The 17,695-nt window shown below is 39.9% G+C and overlaps 1 protein-coding gene across 1 annotated transcript in view; it reads left to right on the top strand.

Moving 5' to 3' along the window:
• The first annotated feature begins 15,305 nt into the window (after positions 1-15,305).
• LOC148026246 (small ribosomal subunit protein eS6-like) overlaps positions 15,306-17,695 on the top strand; it is a 5,586-nt gene continuing 3,196 nt past the window's right edge. Inside the window, exons 1-7 of the mRNA XM_087692065.1 lie at positions 15,306-15,433; positions 16,369-16,433; positions 16,547-16,604; positions 16,697-16,805; positions 17,048-17,164; positions 17,255-17,410; positions 17,490-17,693. Of these exons, the coding sequence (XP_087548191.1) occupies positions 15,428-15,433; positions 16,369-16,433; positions 16,547-16,604; positions 16,697-16,805; positions 17,048-17,164; positions 17,255-17,410; positions 17,490-17,693 (715 nt within the window). The 5' untranslated portion in view covers positions 15,306-15,427. The remainder of the gene's footprint in view (positions 15,434-16,368; positions 16,434-16,546; positions 16,605-16,696; positions 16,806-17,047; positions 17,165-17,254; positions 17,411-17,489; positions 17,694-17,695) is intronic.

Genomic DNA, 17,695 nt, shown 5'->3' with positions numbered 1-17,695 from the left:
TCACAAGCAGCACAGTTATTTTTGAAAACTATTTTTACTAACCATGGATTGCCGAAAGTGATTATTTCAGATAGAGATTCTCGATTTTGTAATAATTTTTGGATTACACTGTTTGCAAATCTAGGCACAAAGATTGATTTCTCATTTGCATTTCATCCAGAAACAAATGGACAAACAGAAGCCACAAATAGCACTATTTTAGATCTTTTACGTGCATACACTATCTCTAAACCTCAGACTTGGGATACTCATTTACATTTATTACAGTTTGCTTACAATAATACACCGCACACATCTACAAAGCAAGCACCTTTTGAAGTTATTTATGGATATAGATTATCTACACCTGTTGCATCTTTGTCTAATAGAATTCAGAGTGCTGATGATATTGCTGTTATGCATAACACTATTTTTGATGAGGTTAAGGATATGATTGCTAAAGCCCAACAATCATATACGAAACAAGCTAACAAGAAAAGACAAGCCATGAATTTCAAAGTTGATGATTATGTTTGGCTTAGAATAGAAAAGCGTAGACTGCAAAGTGCAGATAGACATCCAGTTGTCAAATTAGCTCCTAGATTCTACGGACCATTTAGAATCATTCATAAAATTAATGACAATGCATTCAAGTTAGAACTGCCATCTCATTGGAAAATTCATAATACATTTCATATTAGTTTATTGAGACCATTTAGAGGCCAATTACCTATTCACCCTGTTTATGAAAACCCACCTTTACTAGAAGAAGAGACTGAAATACTTGAACCAGAAGCCATTATAGACACTGACTACATGACCACTAGAACTGGCCGAAGGTATTCTAGATATTTAGTGAAATTTAAGAACCATCCTGTAGAGGAAGCACAATGGATGCACGCTAGAGACTTAAATGCTTTCCCCACTCTGTTAGCTCCACATTGAGCTAATAGCAATTGAGGTCAATTGCTATCCCACCCTGGGGGTATGATGCTAGGAGGCATATTCCACGGTGGATTCCGTGAGGTTTTACGGTGGATTCCGTAAACTTAGATAACCGGGGCTCATACGCAAAGAGGATTCTTTGTGCGAGAAGTTGATGGGGACGCCTGTCCTTTTCGGGCGTTTCATTAATTTAGTGTGTACATGGGTGATTCCATAGCAGGTGATTTCGCAAAATGCATATTAAATTAATAAACGTTTATGAGTTTAGAGTGCGCACTCGTAATAAATTAAGGTTAGGATTTATTTCTAACCAGTTGATTTATTGATGTAGCTGAAGACTGGTAGGTATTCACTTTTGTCAGTTTAATTGTGTTATTTTACTAACGATTGTGAATGCTTCAGTTGATGTGTAGAGATAGCAGCAGTGGCGGAGGAAAGCATTGGAGTCTAGCGGGTTTTCGACCTTTGGACTATATTTTGATAGGCACCATGCCTATATTTTGTTATGTCTATTGAGACATTGATTATTTATTATTATTTTGTATGCGCTTATGCACCTGGATATGTTATTTCTATTTGGACATTGAGATTGGGCGTGCCAGACTCTATGGGCACCGTCCATTAGCTTTATTTTCCTATTTTTGGTAGAAAGCAAACTCAAAAGCTAAAAGCTTGTCATATTTTTGTAATTGGGCTATTATTGAGCATGAAGATTGGAAATATACATTAAATACATGCTTTGTGAAGCGCTCACACAAGGCATGGGGGAGATTGAACCCAATTTGTCTCTTGCCTCTTGTCGTGCATGCTTTTACATGGGTTTTTGTGCAAAAAGGTAGAGTACTTTGTTCTTGGGGACCTTCCGGGATTCACCACGTGAGCTATCTGCGACCGATCTGCGCACCATGGATTCTCTTTTTGATGATATCATGGGACATGAGATGTTAGGTTTCCATCAAATTGTAGTAATTCAGGAGTGTTCAGGTTTGCTACTGTGTCAGAATTATAGGATGGATTGTAGAAACCCGAATACTTGCAACCTAAATCCCTAAAACAATAACTTGAGTTCTTACAACAACAGTGGGAAGTGTTGCAACATTTTAAAATGCAAGATATAAAGGAGGAAGTGCTATAGCAATCTAAAAAAAAGAAACTATAGTAGCAACCTAAAGATGAAAAGTTTCAAGAACCTAGAAATAGACTTGAATGTCAGTAAATACTAGTTTAATTAGTTTATATTGATACCAAACAACAATGCTTTGTAGATGCCATGATTGAGATTGAAGCTATGGAAGATTATAATGCAAACGCAAATGCAATTTGGTATTGTTTTCTTTTGCAGGTTTTCTTACATTATCTTGTATATTTCTCTAGTGATACTATTTCTTGTTTGAGATTCAAGTTGAGTGGTACATTGCCATATATCTCTTATGATACAGATATCGAAGTGTCATCAATATATTTCTTGATCGATGCAACTACTCTTTGTCATTGAAGTAGTGATCTACTTATTCAGTCATGGTTAAATATCTTCATTCTCTATGATATTCTATGGATGTCATTGTACTTAATGGGTTCCCAACCATGGCATGTTGCTTTGAAATGGTTATACCATTATTCTACTTTGGATGAAGGGATATGTAGGTTCAAGTCTGTGATGAAAGAGACCTAACTGTCCTAACTAAGGGGAAGGAGAGAGAGAAGGATTGCAGAAGAAGAGGGAGAGGAGAGAGAAAGCAAGAAGAAGAGAGAGAAAGAGGGAGAAAGGAAGAAGAAGAGGAAGAAGAAGAAGAAGCCATGGAAGCTTGAGAAGGTGAAAAGAGAGTTTCTTGATAATTTCTGTGATGCCTCAAAATACCCTCTTACACCTTATATACCATCAGTGTGACTGGTATGTTCCCATGCCACGTTTGTGTGATCCCCATTCATTACAAACCATCCCGTCTCAGAAAGTTTTTGTCCTCAAAAACAAGGGATGTAGTCATGGATTGTAAGGGTGTGCTGTAGGAAATCAGCCATAACTTTGTGTGGGAAACTTTGAATGGGACAGTTGAGGTGCCGTTATGGAGCCCATGAGATGTACTTTTAGCCTATGTGGGTGGGACGGGGTTGCAATCAGGTCAGGACCAAAACTATTACAAAATAGAGGGCTGTCCAGGAATTACTAGCGTGCTGTCCCAGATGGTATGGCTGGAGAAAACAGCCATAACTTCCACTAGGGAACTCCGATCGGGGCAAGTAAGGTGTTGGCACGGAGCCCTCGAGGTGTAATTTCAGCCATGTAGAGGATGGGGCTGAAAAATGGACCAGGACCAAAATTGGTACAAAACAGGTGGCTGTCCAGATGCATACTGCAGCCCAAAACAGGTGTCATGGTTAAGTTCCAACCAATACGGCCTCCTTCAAGTGTGGAAATTCATCCAAAATAGATGTTGGGCACCAAGAGTCTTCCTTTATTGGTAGGCCTTGCCATTTGATCAGGTATTCATGTATGGAACATATGCAGAGTTGCTTTTCACGTTGCCCAATGACTGCCTCAGGAATGTACTGAATAAGGCCCTCCTCATCTAGCTCCTCTACATGATCTTTGGGACTGCCAATGAAAGGTTTCAATTGGCTCACATGGAAGACATCATGGATCTTAGTAGTGGGAGGGAGTTGGAGACGGTAAGCCAAGTCCTTGACCTTCTTAATGATTTTGTAGGGCCCATAGTAACGGTGTGCCAACTTGTTGCAAGAACCGTCCTTTAGTGTGGCATAACGGGACTTGGGGACCTTGAGGAGTACCAATTCACCCTCTTGAAAGTCAAGGGGTCTTCTTTTTGCATCAACATGGAGCTTCATGTGCTCTTGAGACCTTTTGAGGTTTACCTTGCATTGCTGAAGTAAAGCTTGCATGCGGTCCAACTCTTCTTTTCCAAGGGAGTTGAGCTTTTCATTGAATATCATGATAGGAAGGGGCACTCGATAACAATACAATGCCTCGAAGGGAGAGACTCCAATGCTCGAATGAGTGGAGTTGTTGTAAGAAAATTCAGCCAAGTGCAGCCATACGTCCCAAGAATTCTGCACATCATGACAAAAATGTCGCAAATAAGTTTCAAGCCACTTATTGACTCTCTCGGTCTGCCCATCCGTTTGGGGATGATAGGCTGTGGATGGAGCCAATTTGGTCCCCATGGAGTTGAAAATTTTCTCCCAAAATAGACTCATAAATTTGGTGTCCCGGTCATGTACTATGACTTGGGGTAAGTCATGCAACTTAAAAACATGCTCCATAAACTGAGTGGCAACTTGAGATGCTGTAAACTAGGATTTTGTAGGGATGAAATGGGCTACTTTAGTGAGTCGGTCAACTACCATATATATGCTATCCCAACCCTTCTTGGTTGTAGGTAAACCAATGATGAAATCCATGGTAATGTGGGTCCATTTTCCTTCGAGGATAGGTAAAGGCTGCAACAATCCACCCGGTTTAAGAGTGCTATCTTTATTTTGTTGACAAGGCATACATTTAGACACAAAGTCTTTAACATCCCGCCATAGCCTTTCCAATGGAAGCTTTTTGAAACTCGGTCATATGTTTTGAAGACCCCTAAGTGGCTAGCAAATCAGTGAAGAATGCATCTCTTCAAGGATCCTTTGGGTGAAGGGAGAGGCATGGGGAATCACAATACGGCCATGGAACCAAACGAGGCCATTGTGGAGCTGATATTGGGAATTGTCATCCATGACACCTTGCTGTAATTTCTGGAAAAGAGGGATGAATTCAGCATCAAGCAAGTATGCCTCTTGGAGCTCTTCAATCCAATCATGGTGGAGTTCAGTGATGGATAAAACCTTGCATGCCCACATGCGAGAGAGTGCATCGGCCACTACATTGTCCTTGCCACATGTGTGGGTAATCTCAAAGTCATAGTTTTGTAGGGTAGCCACCCATCTACGTTGTTTGGGAGTGAGGTTAGGCTGAGTCAAGAAGTATTTGAGCACATGGTGGTCACTTTTCACCTTAAATCTGCTACCATACAAGTAGTGATGCCACTTTTTGATAGCATGAATGACTGCCAACATCTCCTGATCATAGATATGCAACTCTCTCTCTCTCTTTATCATCCAATTTTCGGCTCTCGAATGCGATTACCCCGTGTTCTTGTAGTAAGACTGCACCAGTACCCCGTCCACTAGCATCACATTGGATGGTAAAATCCTTTGAAAAGTCAGGGCATACGAGGATGGGGGTTGAAGTGAGCAAGTCTTTCAGCTGTTGAAAACTGCGATCAGCCAATTCATCCCATAGGAAAGCCTCTTTTTTCAGCCTGTCTGTTAATGGGGTTGCAATTGTGGCATAATGGCGAATAAATCTCCGATAAAAAGAGGAGAGGCCAAGAAAACCACGCAAGGAGGTAGTGGTAGTGGGGGTGGGCCACTCCTGGACACATTGCACTTTCTTAGGATTAGCTTGGATGCCTTTTTCACTAACAATGTGTCCTAAGTACTCAACCTCTGTTTGCATGAAGACACACTTGCTTTCTTTGGCAAATAGCCGGTACTCTCTCAGTACATCAAAAAATTGCCTGACATGCTTCAGATGCTCATGCAGTGACTTGCTGTAAATGAGTATATAATCAAAGAATACCAACACAAACTGGAAAAGCCATGGTTGCAATATTTTGTTCATTAAGCTCTGAAATGTGGCGGGTGCATTAGTGAGCCCAAATGGCATGACAAGGAAATGGTACAAGCCACGGTTAGTCCGAAAGGCTATTTTGACTTCATCACCCACCCTCATTCTAATTTGGTGGTAACCAGATCGCAAATCAATCTTGGTGAAGTAGCGTGCTCCCTTGAGTTCATCAAGCAAGTCATCAATTCGAGGGATGGGGTATCTATTTTTGACGGTGATCTTATTGAGATCACGGTAGTCAATGCACAACCGGAAAGATCCGTCCTTTTTCTTAACCAATAGAATCGTGGAGACATAAGGGGAAGAGCTAGGCTCTATGAATCCCATCTCAGTGAGCTCCTTGACTTGCTTTGCTACTTCCTCTCTCTCACATTTAGAGAGTCAATATGGGGGTTTATTGATGGGCTTGGCATGGGGCTCCAGGTCAATCGGGTGATCCACCAATCTCTGAGGGGGAAGGGTAGTGGGGGGCTGAAATAGGTCCTCATATTTAGCCAAAAGCGCTTTTAGTACTGCATTTTGCTTCCCCAAGGTGTGTGATGGTCATCATTATCCTTATGAAAATGCAAGACAAAGATTTGGGAGCGTTTCTTAAATTCTTTTTTGAGTTATCTTACTGTTATAAACTGAAAATCTGCATTTTCTTTGACTCCCTCCAAGTGTACAAGCTGCCCATGCATTATAAACTCCATATACAGCTGAGAGAAGTCCATAGAGATTTTTCCCAACTGCTAAAGCCAATCACATCCCAAAACAACATCCACGGGGCCCATATCAAGGGTAATTAAGTCCACCTTTGCTGTGTAATTTTCAGCCAGCATAAGAGACACTTGTGTGCATACATGGGAGCTCACTTCCTCATTTCCATTGGCCACTTGAACTCGAAGAGGTTGCTGTAATTTAGTGGGAACACATGTCAAACGGCCAAGAGTCAATTTATTCACAAAACTGTGCATGCTGCCACTATCTATGAGGATGTATACACTCTTGCCATCAATGTTACCATGCACTCGTAGGGTGTTCGGGCTCCTAGAGCCGGTCCATGCATCCATGGAGATTGAGCAAGCTAATATAGTGGTGAATGAGGGGTGCCAAGGGTCATTCCCAAGCATGTCATCAATGGGGCAGCCACCGGGGTCAAAAGGGAACCCATTTGGTGAGTCATAAAACTAATCGGTATTAAGATCCTCCTCATATTTAGCATTTTCAGCAACTTTGGCTTTTCTATCCTTGACAACTTTAGGAGGAATGAATTTTTGACTGTTAGGACTGAAGCCATTCCTTGTCTTATTTTCAGCATACTTTGGGTCACTTTTGGAGGGTGGTGCTGTCCCAAAACTGCCATATTTCCTTTCAGCATTAAAAGTGGGGTAAGTAGGGATTTTGGGGCTACCATTCCCTGCATTGTTGCTGCGATAATTATTAGCATATGGGGGTTGCCTAATAGGGTACCTTTGATGTCCTACGATGGCCTGTATGCCCTCATTGCGATGGTATTTCAGACCATAGCGTTCAGCCAATTCTATGGCTGCAAACAGGGTGGCTGGCTTTTGAGCCATTACATCAGCTGAGAGATGCGCATCTAGCCCATAAATGTATTTATGCAATTTGGCCTCATCATTGACTGCCTCAACATACATGGATAGGTTCATGAATTGGTTGGTGTACTCCCTCACAGTGAGATTTCGCTAATCAAACTGGTACCATTGCCTAGCCAAGCCTTCTTTTTCCACCGGGGAGACAAAAACTTGGATCATATGCATCTTGAACTCTTCCCAATCATGAAACTACTGATTTTCTCTTTGAACGAATCTCCACCATGTGTGGGCAAAACCTTCTAAATTAAGGGAGGCAAAAATGATATTTGCCTCATCGGTATGGGGGTAGATGAGAAAATAGGCATCTTATGATACCCTTCATAGTATCCCAATGTCGTTGGCCAGGTATAGCCATATAGTGTGCCACAACTTTCACTACAAATACTTACATCAAATTGCCCATTGCAAATACATAAGGGATCTTGGCCATCTTGGCCCTTCATAGTATCCCATAGTAAAAGTTGATTACAGCAAAAGTTGATTTCAGGTAACTCATGATACCCTTCATAGTATCCCAATGTCGTTGACCAGGTGTAGCCATATAGTGTGCCACAACTTTCACTACAAATGCTTACATCAAATTGCCCATTGCAAATACATAAGGGATCTTGGCCATCTTGGCCTTCTGCTCAACTAACTAGGGACAATCTACCTGACTGACCTTCACATGGGAAGGTAAATGACAACCAATATGCTTAACATCTTGCATATGGAAGTGCTCAAGGACCTTCTATATGTACTCATTTTGTGATAAGTAAAGGAGCCCCTAAGAGTGATTGCATATCATGCGCATCCCAAGAATATGTATTCCTATCCCATGTCCTTCATTTCAAATGTCTTCTTGAGTTAAGTTTTCAAAGCATTCAACTCCTCATGAGCTCTCCTAGCAATCAATATATCATCCACATAAAGTACCAATATAATAAGGCTGTCATCACAAGGCTTCTTCATGTAGATACACGGATCCACATCACTACAAGAGAGTAAGGCTATGATCATATAAATGCATCAAACTTATGATACCATTCTCTAGGTGCCTATTGAATACCACAAAGGCTCTTTCTCAACTTGTACACTAAGTGTTCCCTACCCTTTTCCTAAAAGCACTTAGGTTGTTGCGTATCAATCTCATCATGCAAGTCTCCATATAAAAAATCAGTCTTAACATCCATCTAATAAAGATCCAGATGTAACTGAGCAACCAAGGCCAATACTAAGCATAGGGTAGTCATCTTGACTATAGGAGAAAATACCTCATCAAATTCAACAATGTATCTCAACTACTTGCTCAAGCTGCTTATGCATCTTCTCCTCATGGAAAACAACACCATGGCTAGAGATAACCTTCAGAGCATGTGGATCCCATAGGCGATAGCCCATCTCACATGTATCCTTATAACTAAGAAAGATGCATCTCATTGACTTAGGATCTAGCTTATTATATTTGTCCTTGGGTACATGGCACAAAGCCTAACATCCAAAGACTATGACATGCACATATGAGAGAGGTTTTCTAGACCGTATGTCTTTTGCAACCTAATAACCAATAACAGTTCACGAGGATTTATTTATTGAGTGTACAATAGTAGTAACTACCTTAGCCTAAAAATGATGTAATAAACCTACCTAGCTAAGCATACTATGAACTCTCTCCTGAATTGTCCTATTCATGCACTTTGCAACACCATTCTAGGGTGGGGTGTAAGGGGTAGTCAACTAACACTTAATACCCTGCTCATTGCAAAACTACTCAAATGTTTTAGAGACATATTTATCCCCATTATCTAGCCTTAAGGATTGTAGCCTATACCCAGACTAGTTCTCAACAAGAGCAAGCCAATCCTAAAAGGTAGCCAATACATCTAATTTCTGCTTTATGGGATATGCCCAAACCTTATGCTAATAATCATCAATGAAGGTCACAAAGTACTTCATACCACCTAGTGATCGACAAGGCATGAGACCACATACATCAAAATGAACAAGAGCTAGATGCTCACCCATGCGCATAATGTTAGACTTCTTATGAGAATTGCATGTCTGCCTGCCATAAAGACAATGATCACATGAATCAAAATATTTGTAATCAAGGGGCGAAAGATATTGCAAACAATAAAGTATTTTCATTTCTTTTAAGTGCATATAACCAAGGTGACAATGCCATAAATATACATGTGGCATGTTAGCCACAACCAAAATATGGTAAATAGACCCAAATACAAGCAAGGGATAGAGGCTACTAGGCTTGGCACCTTAAGCAAAGACAAGATTTCCACATGTAATCTTCCATGCAGAATCACCAAAAGATACATAATATCTTGCATAATCTAACTATCCAGTAGAGAGAATAATTTTGGTCAAAGTCACGGAACATGGCGTACAATATGCAAAACAAATGTGTTGCATGAAGCAAATTTCAGTTTAATATCACCAATGCCAATATTATCCAATACCAAGTCATTTCCTAGTCTCACAAAACTTCTCATGGTGTGACTGAAATGAGGCCGATACCTATGCGGGGTAACATAAAAAGAAGCCCCTAAATCAAGTAGCCAACATAGAGAAAAAGTGGATAAGGCATCAGATAACTGACCAATTATGAGATAGCCCACGCCTCTAAATCATGTAAGAGAGACTTTACGACCATAGGACTTATTGCGATATTGCCCACGAGACTAAGACCTTTGTGAGTCTCTACCATGGCAGTCATTACCACTCTTACTATCGTGTCAGTTCCTAATAGTCAATGTTTTATCTCCTTTGTAAGGCATCCTCAACATCCTAGAGTTTCAAACTATCCTTAGGTATATTAGCATACATGGTAGTATGGACAGTGTCCCATGACTTGGGAAGTGTCACAAAGAAAGCAAGAACAAAGGAGGATGATTATCCTTGAACTCAATGTCCTATGAAGTCAAATGATTGAAAATAGAATGAAATTCATTCAAATGCATGAACACAGTAGTCCCTTTCTTCATGCAAAGGTCCATGATCTATCTCAACCAATACATCTGTGAAGTAGGACTTTACTTGTCATAAAGATTTCATATCTTTTCCCATAACTACCAAGTTTATCCTTAGGTGGCACAACATTATTATAAACCTATTTTGACAATGACAATGCAAGAATGGACTTTTATGGCTCATCCAACTCATCCTAGATAAGTTGATGAATGCCTTCAAGCTTTACACTCTTGGTTCTCAAAGGCCTAACCTGCTTCTTTTGAACTTGCTTCTTTTGAACCTGCATCTTTCAATAGATAAAATTTGTGCCATCAAGCTTTTCAATGTTGAAAATAGCACTATCATTTGAAGAACTAGCCATAATAATAGTATACCAATGTAAAATCCAAGTAGCAATCGGGATACAAAGAATGTAACTAGTAGTGACTATGCATAGACCACTGGTACCAAAGGCTATTACAAAATCAAAGTATTAATAAACCATACATCCCATAAATATATACATCACTATGACAAACAACTAATAGATAAGTGCCAATGCCCAAAGTATATGGAATCAAATCAGCCCACAAGTGAAAGTAACTGCATCCAATAGCATATACATGAACCATGAGTCCCATTGTCTCAAAGAACCAAGCTCTACCAAGTAAGTACAAGTGTATCACACTGGAAATTCAAAGTGAGCAAGCAAAGCTCAAGACATATACATGAAATCATCTGGGAAGCCTAAGTACATCACAAATACATTCAAGAGTATAAGTATCCAATGAAGCTTCAATACCTGTAAGTGAGTAAGCATAAAAGCTCAAATCAATTGACCAAAGTCTAAGTACATCAAATATGGCTCAAATCCAAGTGCTAAAGCATGTCATAACTATATCCAAAATCATAAATCAATGGTAGACATCACTGCAAACATGCAGCATACCCGAAATACCATGTAGGCACAATAGGTATTCAAAGCATGAAGTTTCCTATTATATGCTTGTTGTCCAAACTATTATAATAGCAATAAACTTCTACAAACTTGAGCTTATCAAGCTCTAAATAATCTAAATAGCATCCCAAAGCATAACCATACCATATGGGCACCAAAATTGATGCCAGGAGGCATATTTCACGGTGGATTCCGTGAGGTTTTACGGTGGATTCCGTAAACTTTGATGACCGGGGCTCATACACAAAGTGGATTCTTTGTGCGAGAAGTTGATGGGGACGATGTCCTTTTCGGGCGTTTCATTAATTTAGTGTGTACATGGGCGATTCCATAGCGGGTGATTCCGCAAAATGCATATTAAATTAATAAACGTTTATGAGTTTTGAGTGCGCACTCGTAATAAATTAAGGTTAGGATTTATTTTTAACTAGTTGATTTATTTATGTAGCTGAAGACTGCTAGGTATTCACTTTTGTCGGTTTAATTGTATTATTTTACTAACGATTGTGAATGCTTCAGTTGATGTGTAGAGATAGCACCAGTGGCGGAGGAAAGCATTGGAGGATAGCAAGTATTCGATTTATGGATTATATTTTGATAGGCGCCACGCCTATATTTTGTCATGCCTATTTATTGAGGCATTGATTATTTATTATTATTTTGTATGCGCATGGGCGCACGGTTATGTTATTTCTATTTGGACATTGTATTGGGCGTGCCAGACTCTTTGGGCACCGTCCATTAGCTTTATTCCTATTTTTGTGTAAAAGCAAACTCAAAAGTTAAAAGCTTGCTATTTTTTGTAAATTGGGCTATTATTGAGCATGAAGATGAAATATACATAAAATACATGCTTTGTGGAGCGCTCACACAAGGCATGGGGGGAGATTGCACCCAATTGGTCTCTTGCTCTTGTCGTTCATGCTTTTTACCTTGTAACTTGTGCAAAAAGTAAAGTTTATTGTTCTTGGGGACCTTCCGGCATTCACTACGCGAGCATACAGCGTCCGATCTGCGCTCCAAAAATAGTATTCCCGAAGCATCAAACATGCATTATGGGATTTATTGCATGTTGTCCAAACCAGAAGAACTTGTTCTATTCTATGTGAAACAGAGAATTGAAAACTACATATAATCAACTCTATGAGTACTTAGATCTATAGCTATTATCATGCTCTTTGTTTCTAGCTATAGAACACCCGAATTCGATGTCATATACTGAAGTTATGGCCAAAATACGAAAGTGCTATCAAGATGCCATAGTTGTCCACAACTTCTACAGCATGCTCTGTATCCACTCAAAAGGGATAGAATGGCTGCTCCTCAACTCAATAAGCACTCAACAAGTCTCAGCTAGGCCTTGCAAAGCTCCTTGACAAGCTAGGAGCAAGCTAGAATAAGTCAAGAGAAGAAAAGACTCAATGCATACCTTGGGACAAAGAAACAATGGCTACCATGAAACCTTGGGCTAATGCTTTGAATCCGAACTGAAGTAAAGGATGAAGAAGCTCCTTGAATGGTTAGCTCTAATACCAATTAAAAGGTAGAGCTTGAGTGAAAGCACATAAGCGGAAGCAAGAGCTATGTCGGATGGAGTAAGGGACAGAGACATCGTACGTGGAAACTCCAATGGTCACAACGTGTGACTTGCCTTCCCTTATTCAATAGCCATTGAAAGAATAATTAATAAAGCGATAATGATGGGCACCTAACACTTGTAGTGTATAGGTATGCAATCATGATATGTGAAGTAAATATATGGTGTTGTAGGCACATGCACCTTTACACCCAACCTTGTATAGTCTACAACATAGTAAACTAGATGCAATAATTATATCGCCAAATCAAAGATCATGAATATTAGATTTGTTATCAACAAACTTCATAGAAAAGCCAATCATGACAAAATGCAAAAATTGACAATATATTATTCTTGATCTTTGGTACATAAAAGCATTTGTGAGTGTGGAAGCACTACCACTACCATATCTATTGAGCTCATACCCAATACATAATGAACTAGATGGAATAACGATATCACCATATGAAAGATCATGAATTGTGTCATCAATAAACTTCACAATCAAGTCAATCTTGGTAAGTGTAGAAAATGACATGAAATTCTTCTCATTTTTTAGTATATACAAAGCATTTGTAAGTGTAAAAATATCACCATTAGTAGCAATCAATATTATTTTACCAACTTCTTTCATGGGATAAGAGGAGTTATTGGCACATGTGATAGTACTGTCTTAGGGGTAGACCCATGAGAAGTGACTAGACAATGTTAAGAAGTAATATGCTTAGTGGTGCCACTATCAAAGTACCATACATCTAAATCCCTGACAAACACGCAATAATCATGTGAAGAAGGGGTTATAACTACATTGCACACTAAATGGCCATTCTATATCCTACATAATATTTGCAGATTTTGATTTAAAAGGAGAGGCATTTGCAACATCCATACTAGCCTCTTTCGTAGCTAGTTTAGGATAGTTCTTAATGATATGATCTTATGCCTTACTATATATATAATAGATGTTAATCTTAATTTTCTTCTTATACTTATCAATCTTATTCGTCTAAATAACATTTTTGGATTTTTGCTTAGTAGCAAAAAATACAACCATTCCATTGCTTTTCTAGCTAGCACAAAAGCTTGATTTGCAACACACAAAATAGATATGCTTTGCTAAGTTTGTATATCTTGTAACAAAGTAGAAATCAACTCATCAAATGTTAAAGTGTTCATATTACCTTTTATCATAGATATATAAACTATGATAAGAATAAGGAAAACCATTGAGAATAGTCTGTACAAGTGAATTGTTGGCAAAATCTCATCTTTAGTGATTAACTGCTTCTTAATATCTATTAGTGTAGTTACCTTCATCCATATGTTCACTCTCCAATTGCTTATGTGAGCAAGCAATACAAGCCTCATTTATTCCTCGATAAAAGCATGCAAGTATTCCCAAACGTCTTTAGCTATCTTATATGACCAAATGTGTGGGATCATGACATGTTTAATAGACAATGGAATCAAGGCATGAGCCTTTGCATCTCTACCATCCTAACAAATCTGCTCAATAGTAGGTACTAGTGGCACTCTAGCATTAACTGTTGGACTAGAACTAGATTGCTTAAGTGCATGTTTGTGCTAGGACGAGTGACCTCTTGGGAAGTTTCCCCCCTTTCCAACATTGACTATATACTTGGAAGAAATTTGTGTCTTGTGAATTGTATTTCTAAGGAAATATGATCCAAATGGGAAGCAAAACCATGACTTGAATGCATTTGAGCAGAAATCTTAACTAATAACTTGTTAAAAGGCTTGAATTACTTGAAAATACTCGGCAAAGGATATTGGCCTTATGACCAAAGGGTATAGACCTTATAATCAAAGGATTGAAATACTATAAAATACTAGCCAAAGGATATAGATCTTACGACCAAAGGACTAAAACACTTTAAAATACTAGCCAAATGATATAGTTCAACTAACTCAAAGGATCCATTGAAGACTCGTGTTAGCTTAATCAATAAGGTACCCTATATACATGATTTTAAGGTGCCATCTCCCAAAACTCATTTGAAAGGAGGTAGCTTTTAGGGGTTACATTGCCCTTACGTAGATGACCTTTTGTCTTGGTCATGGCTTAAATGTCAAATCATAGTCTATAAGTGAATTGGGTCATCCCCACCTTCCAATGCCTCATCGTTGCCAATATGTTTATGATCCCAATTTGAGTAGGGTGGTTTAGGGGGATGGTTCTTTAGTGGATTATGTAGGTTTTCCAAATTATAAGACGAAAGTCAATAGCATGGTGGTTGATTGAGCTATAAAGAAAAGAGACAATGTGACCTTCCATTTCTTCCATTCCTCTATTAACGTTCAGCACATTTTGATGCTATGTTTGACATTATGTGCATGGCTCATGGAGGCAGGCCGTTGCCATGCCATGCTCTCTAGTTCAAGAAGACAAAAAGATAAACCGTTGAATGTTTGGACCTATGAGAATTGGAGGGGTTCTAAGAGTTATATATGTAAACGGCCACAAGAGTCATAGCTTGTCACTCCCTAAACCTTACCCAATTCTTTGGAGCTCAATCTGTTAAGACCTTTTAGAAATGAGTTCATGAGAATACAGAACCTTGCACAAAGGGTCGGGCGGGCGGTCCTTAGGGTTGGAAATTTGTATAAAGGCAAATTAGGGTTTATCCCTCACTTTCTCTTACTAGTACTGAAGCTTCAAGGCCCTGCGTTGCTGGAGCAGATCAAAGGAGAGCGCGCCATCGTCTGCACAGCAGGCAGAGATGAAGGTATGTTCGGCTGCCTCTCTCCTCTCATCTGTTGTCGACTCTGTCCCCGGCTTCGCCACGAATTTATGTATAGTGTTTGCTCGTCTCGTCATCTTTGTGCGCGCGGTGCACCAGGTTGCGTGGTGCAGGTCCTCCTGCGTTTGGCTGGCAAGGGTTTTCTTGTCTGTAAACATTCATTGGAGATTCGACAGATGTGTATTCATCTGTACGTTGTAGCGTGTTCCTGCTGGCAGGATGATGGCTAGTATCTTCTTACTTGGATGCAATCCGCAGGTTTATGTGACCGAATGGCCTGATTCTGCTACCGGGAAATTGGTTACCAATGTTCTTTCTGGAATCAATCATCAGCGGCTCCATGGTTCTACGTGATAAAAATATTGCTAGAAACTTGCACTATCTAGAACCAATCTTCAGCGGCTCCATGGTTGTGTGTGACCGAATAGCGTTGAGTCTATCAGCACGTTTTTTGTCAGTGGCAATTGGTTCACCTTTTGTTGTACGAGGGATTGAACAATCTATTCTGGCAGCTTTGTTCCACAGCTGCTTCCTTGACAATGCTGCTTATTGGATCAGGCTGCTCAAGTGTGTAGATCCTGTCCTGTATACTTCTGGCCAGTGGTATGGAAGGAAATCTGATTGAATGTCTTGTTTAAAATGGTTTGACCAATGGGATTGAACTTTGGTCAGCCAAAGGCTGTTGCGTTTTGTGCGAATTCGGATGCTATGCTGTGACCTTTTTGTGCTTGTAGGATGAAATGTTAGGTCATGCAGTGAGATTTGCTGCATGGCACATTTTTGTCTTAAAGCATCTGTGATCTAACTATATGATTGGAGTTGTCACCTCTTTAAGTTTGGCTGAGCATGGGTCTCAGTACATGCATCGACATATTTTTGTGTGCATTGTACTTAATGCGTGGATTGACATATGTATGCAGCTCAATATTGCAAACCCTACCACAGGGTGCCAAAAGAAAGTGGAAATTGAAGATGAGCAGAAACTGTAAGTTTTTTGGCATGACTCTTTACAGGACCCTATTTTAGGTTGTTCAGCATTTACCTGATCAGCTTTCCTTGGCATCAAAGGGCTAATTCATTTTGGTCGGTACTTCTCAGGAGAGCCTTCTATGACAAGCGGCTTGCCCAGGAGGTGAATGGTGATGCTCTTGGTGAGGTACGGGTCCTAGTTCTGAATTGGGGCTACAGACTCTAATGGCATCTATTCTGGCTTATGAGCTGATGTTTCTTTTGTTGCTTTTCTTACAGGAGTTCAAAGGCTATGTGTTCAAGATCATGGGGGGCTGTGACAAGCAGGGATTTCCTATGAAGCAAGGTGTCTTGATGAAGGGCCGTGCAAGTTTATTGATGCACAGAGGTTTGTCTTCGGTTAAATCTGTCTCGGTGGAATATTATCATGGTTTTGACTGTTTTAATGGAGTGCAATTGTATTATGATTTGTAGTTTGCATTTCTTTTCCTAGACTGTTCGTCTATGAGCATGCTAGGTTTCTGCTTTTTGTGTCTGTAGTATAGTATGTTTCCTAGATTGTTTGTTTGCTCAATAATATATTTCCATTTCTTAATTAATCACCTCAAGTAACTTCTGCTCTGTATTCAGGTACTTCCTGCTTCAGGGGATATGGAAGGCGTAAGGGTGAGCGGAGACGCAAGTCCGTCAGAGGGTGCATTGTCAGCCCTGATCTCTCTGTACTAAACCTTGTAATTGTGAAGCAAGGTACTTGTAGGAAACTAAGTTGTAATGCTATTGGTACAATACTTTTGGTACAGCTGGGTGTTTGTTTATGTTTGTGATCCTGTCTTGCAGGTGAACAAGATTTACCTGGACTGACTGATACTGAGAAGCCTAGAATGAGGGGTCCTAAAAGAGCTAGCAAGATTCGCAAGCTGTTTAATCTTTCTAAGCAAGATGATGTCAGGAAATACGTCAACACTTACCGCCGTACATTTACCTCTTCCACTGGTCAGTCCTAATACTAGTTCATTCTTTGTTGGAGTTCATTCATTATAGCTGCCCCTGTTCTTATTTAATGAGTTGGCAGGTAAGAAGCGCAGCAAGGCTCCTAAAATTCAGAGGCTGGTCACTCCCATTACCTTGCAAAGGAAGAGGAGAAGAATCGCTGAGAAGAAGAAACGAGTAGCTAAAGCCAAGCATGAAGCTTCTGAGTATCAGAAGCTGCTGGCTTCACGTTTGAAAGAGCAACGTGAACATAGGAGCGAGAGTTTGGCCAAGAAACGTGCATCTCGT

The sequence above is a fragment of the Lygodium microphyllum genome, chromosome 14 (genome assembly GCF_053477565.2).
Source record: "Lygodium microphyllum isolate KBCC chromosome 14, Lygodium_microphyllum_v1.1.10, whole genome shotgun sequence".
In the NCBI taxonomy this organism is placed as follows: domain Eukaryota; kingdom Viridiplantae; phylum Streptophyta; class Polypodiopsida; order Schizaeales; family Lygodiaceae; genus Lygodium; species Lygodium microphyllum.
The sequence above is the reverse complement of the archived record's forward strand: the minus strand, read 5'-3'. Positions and strand labels throughout refer to the sequence as shown.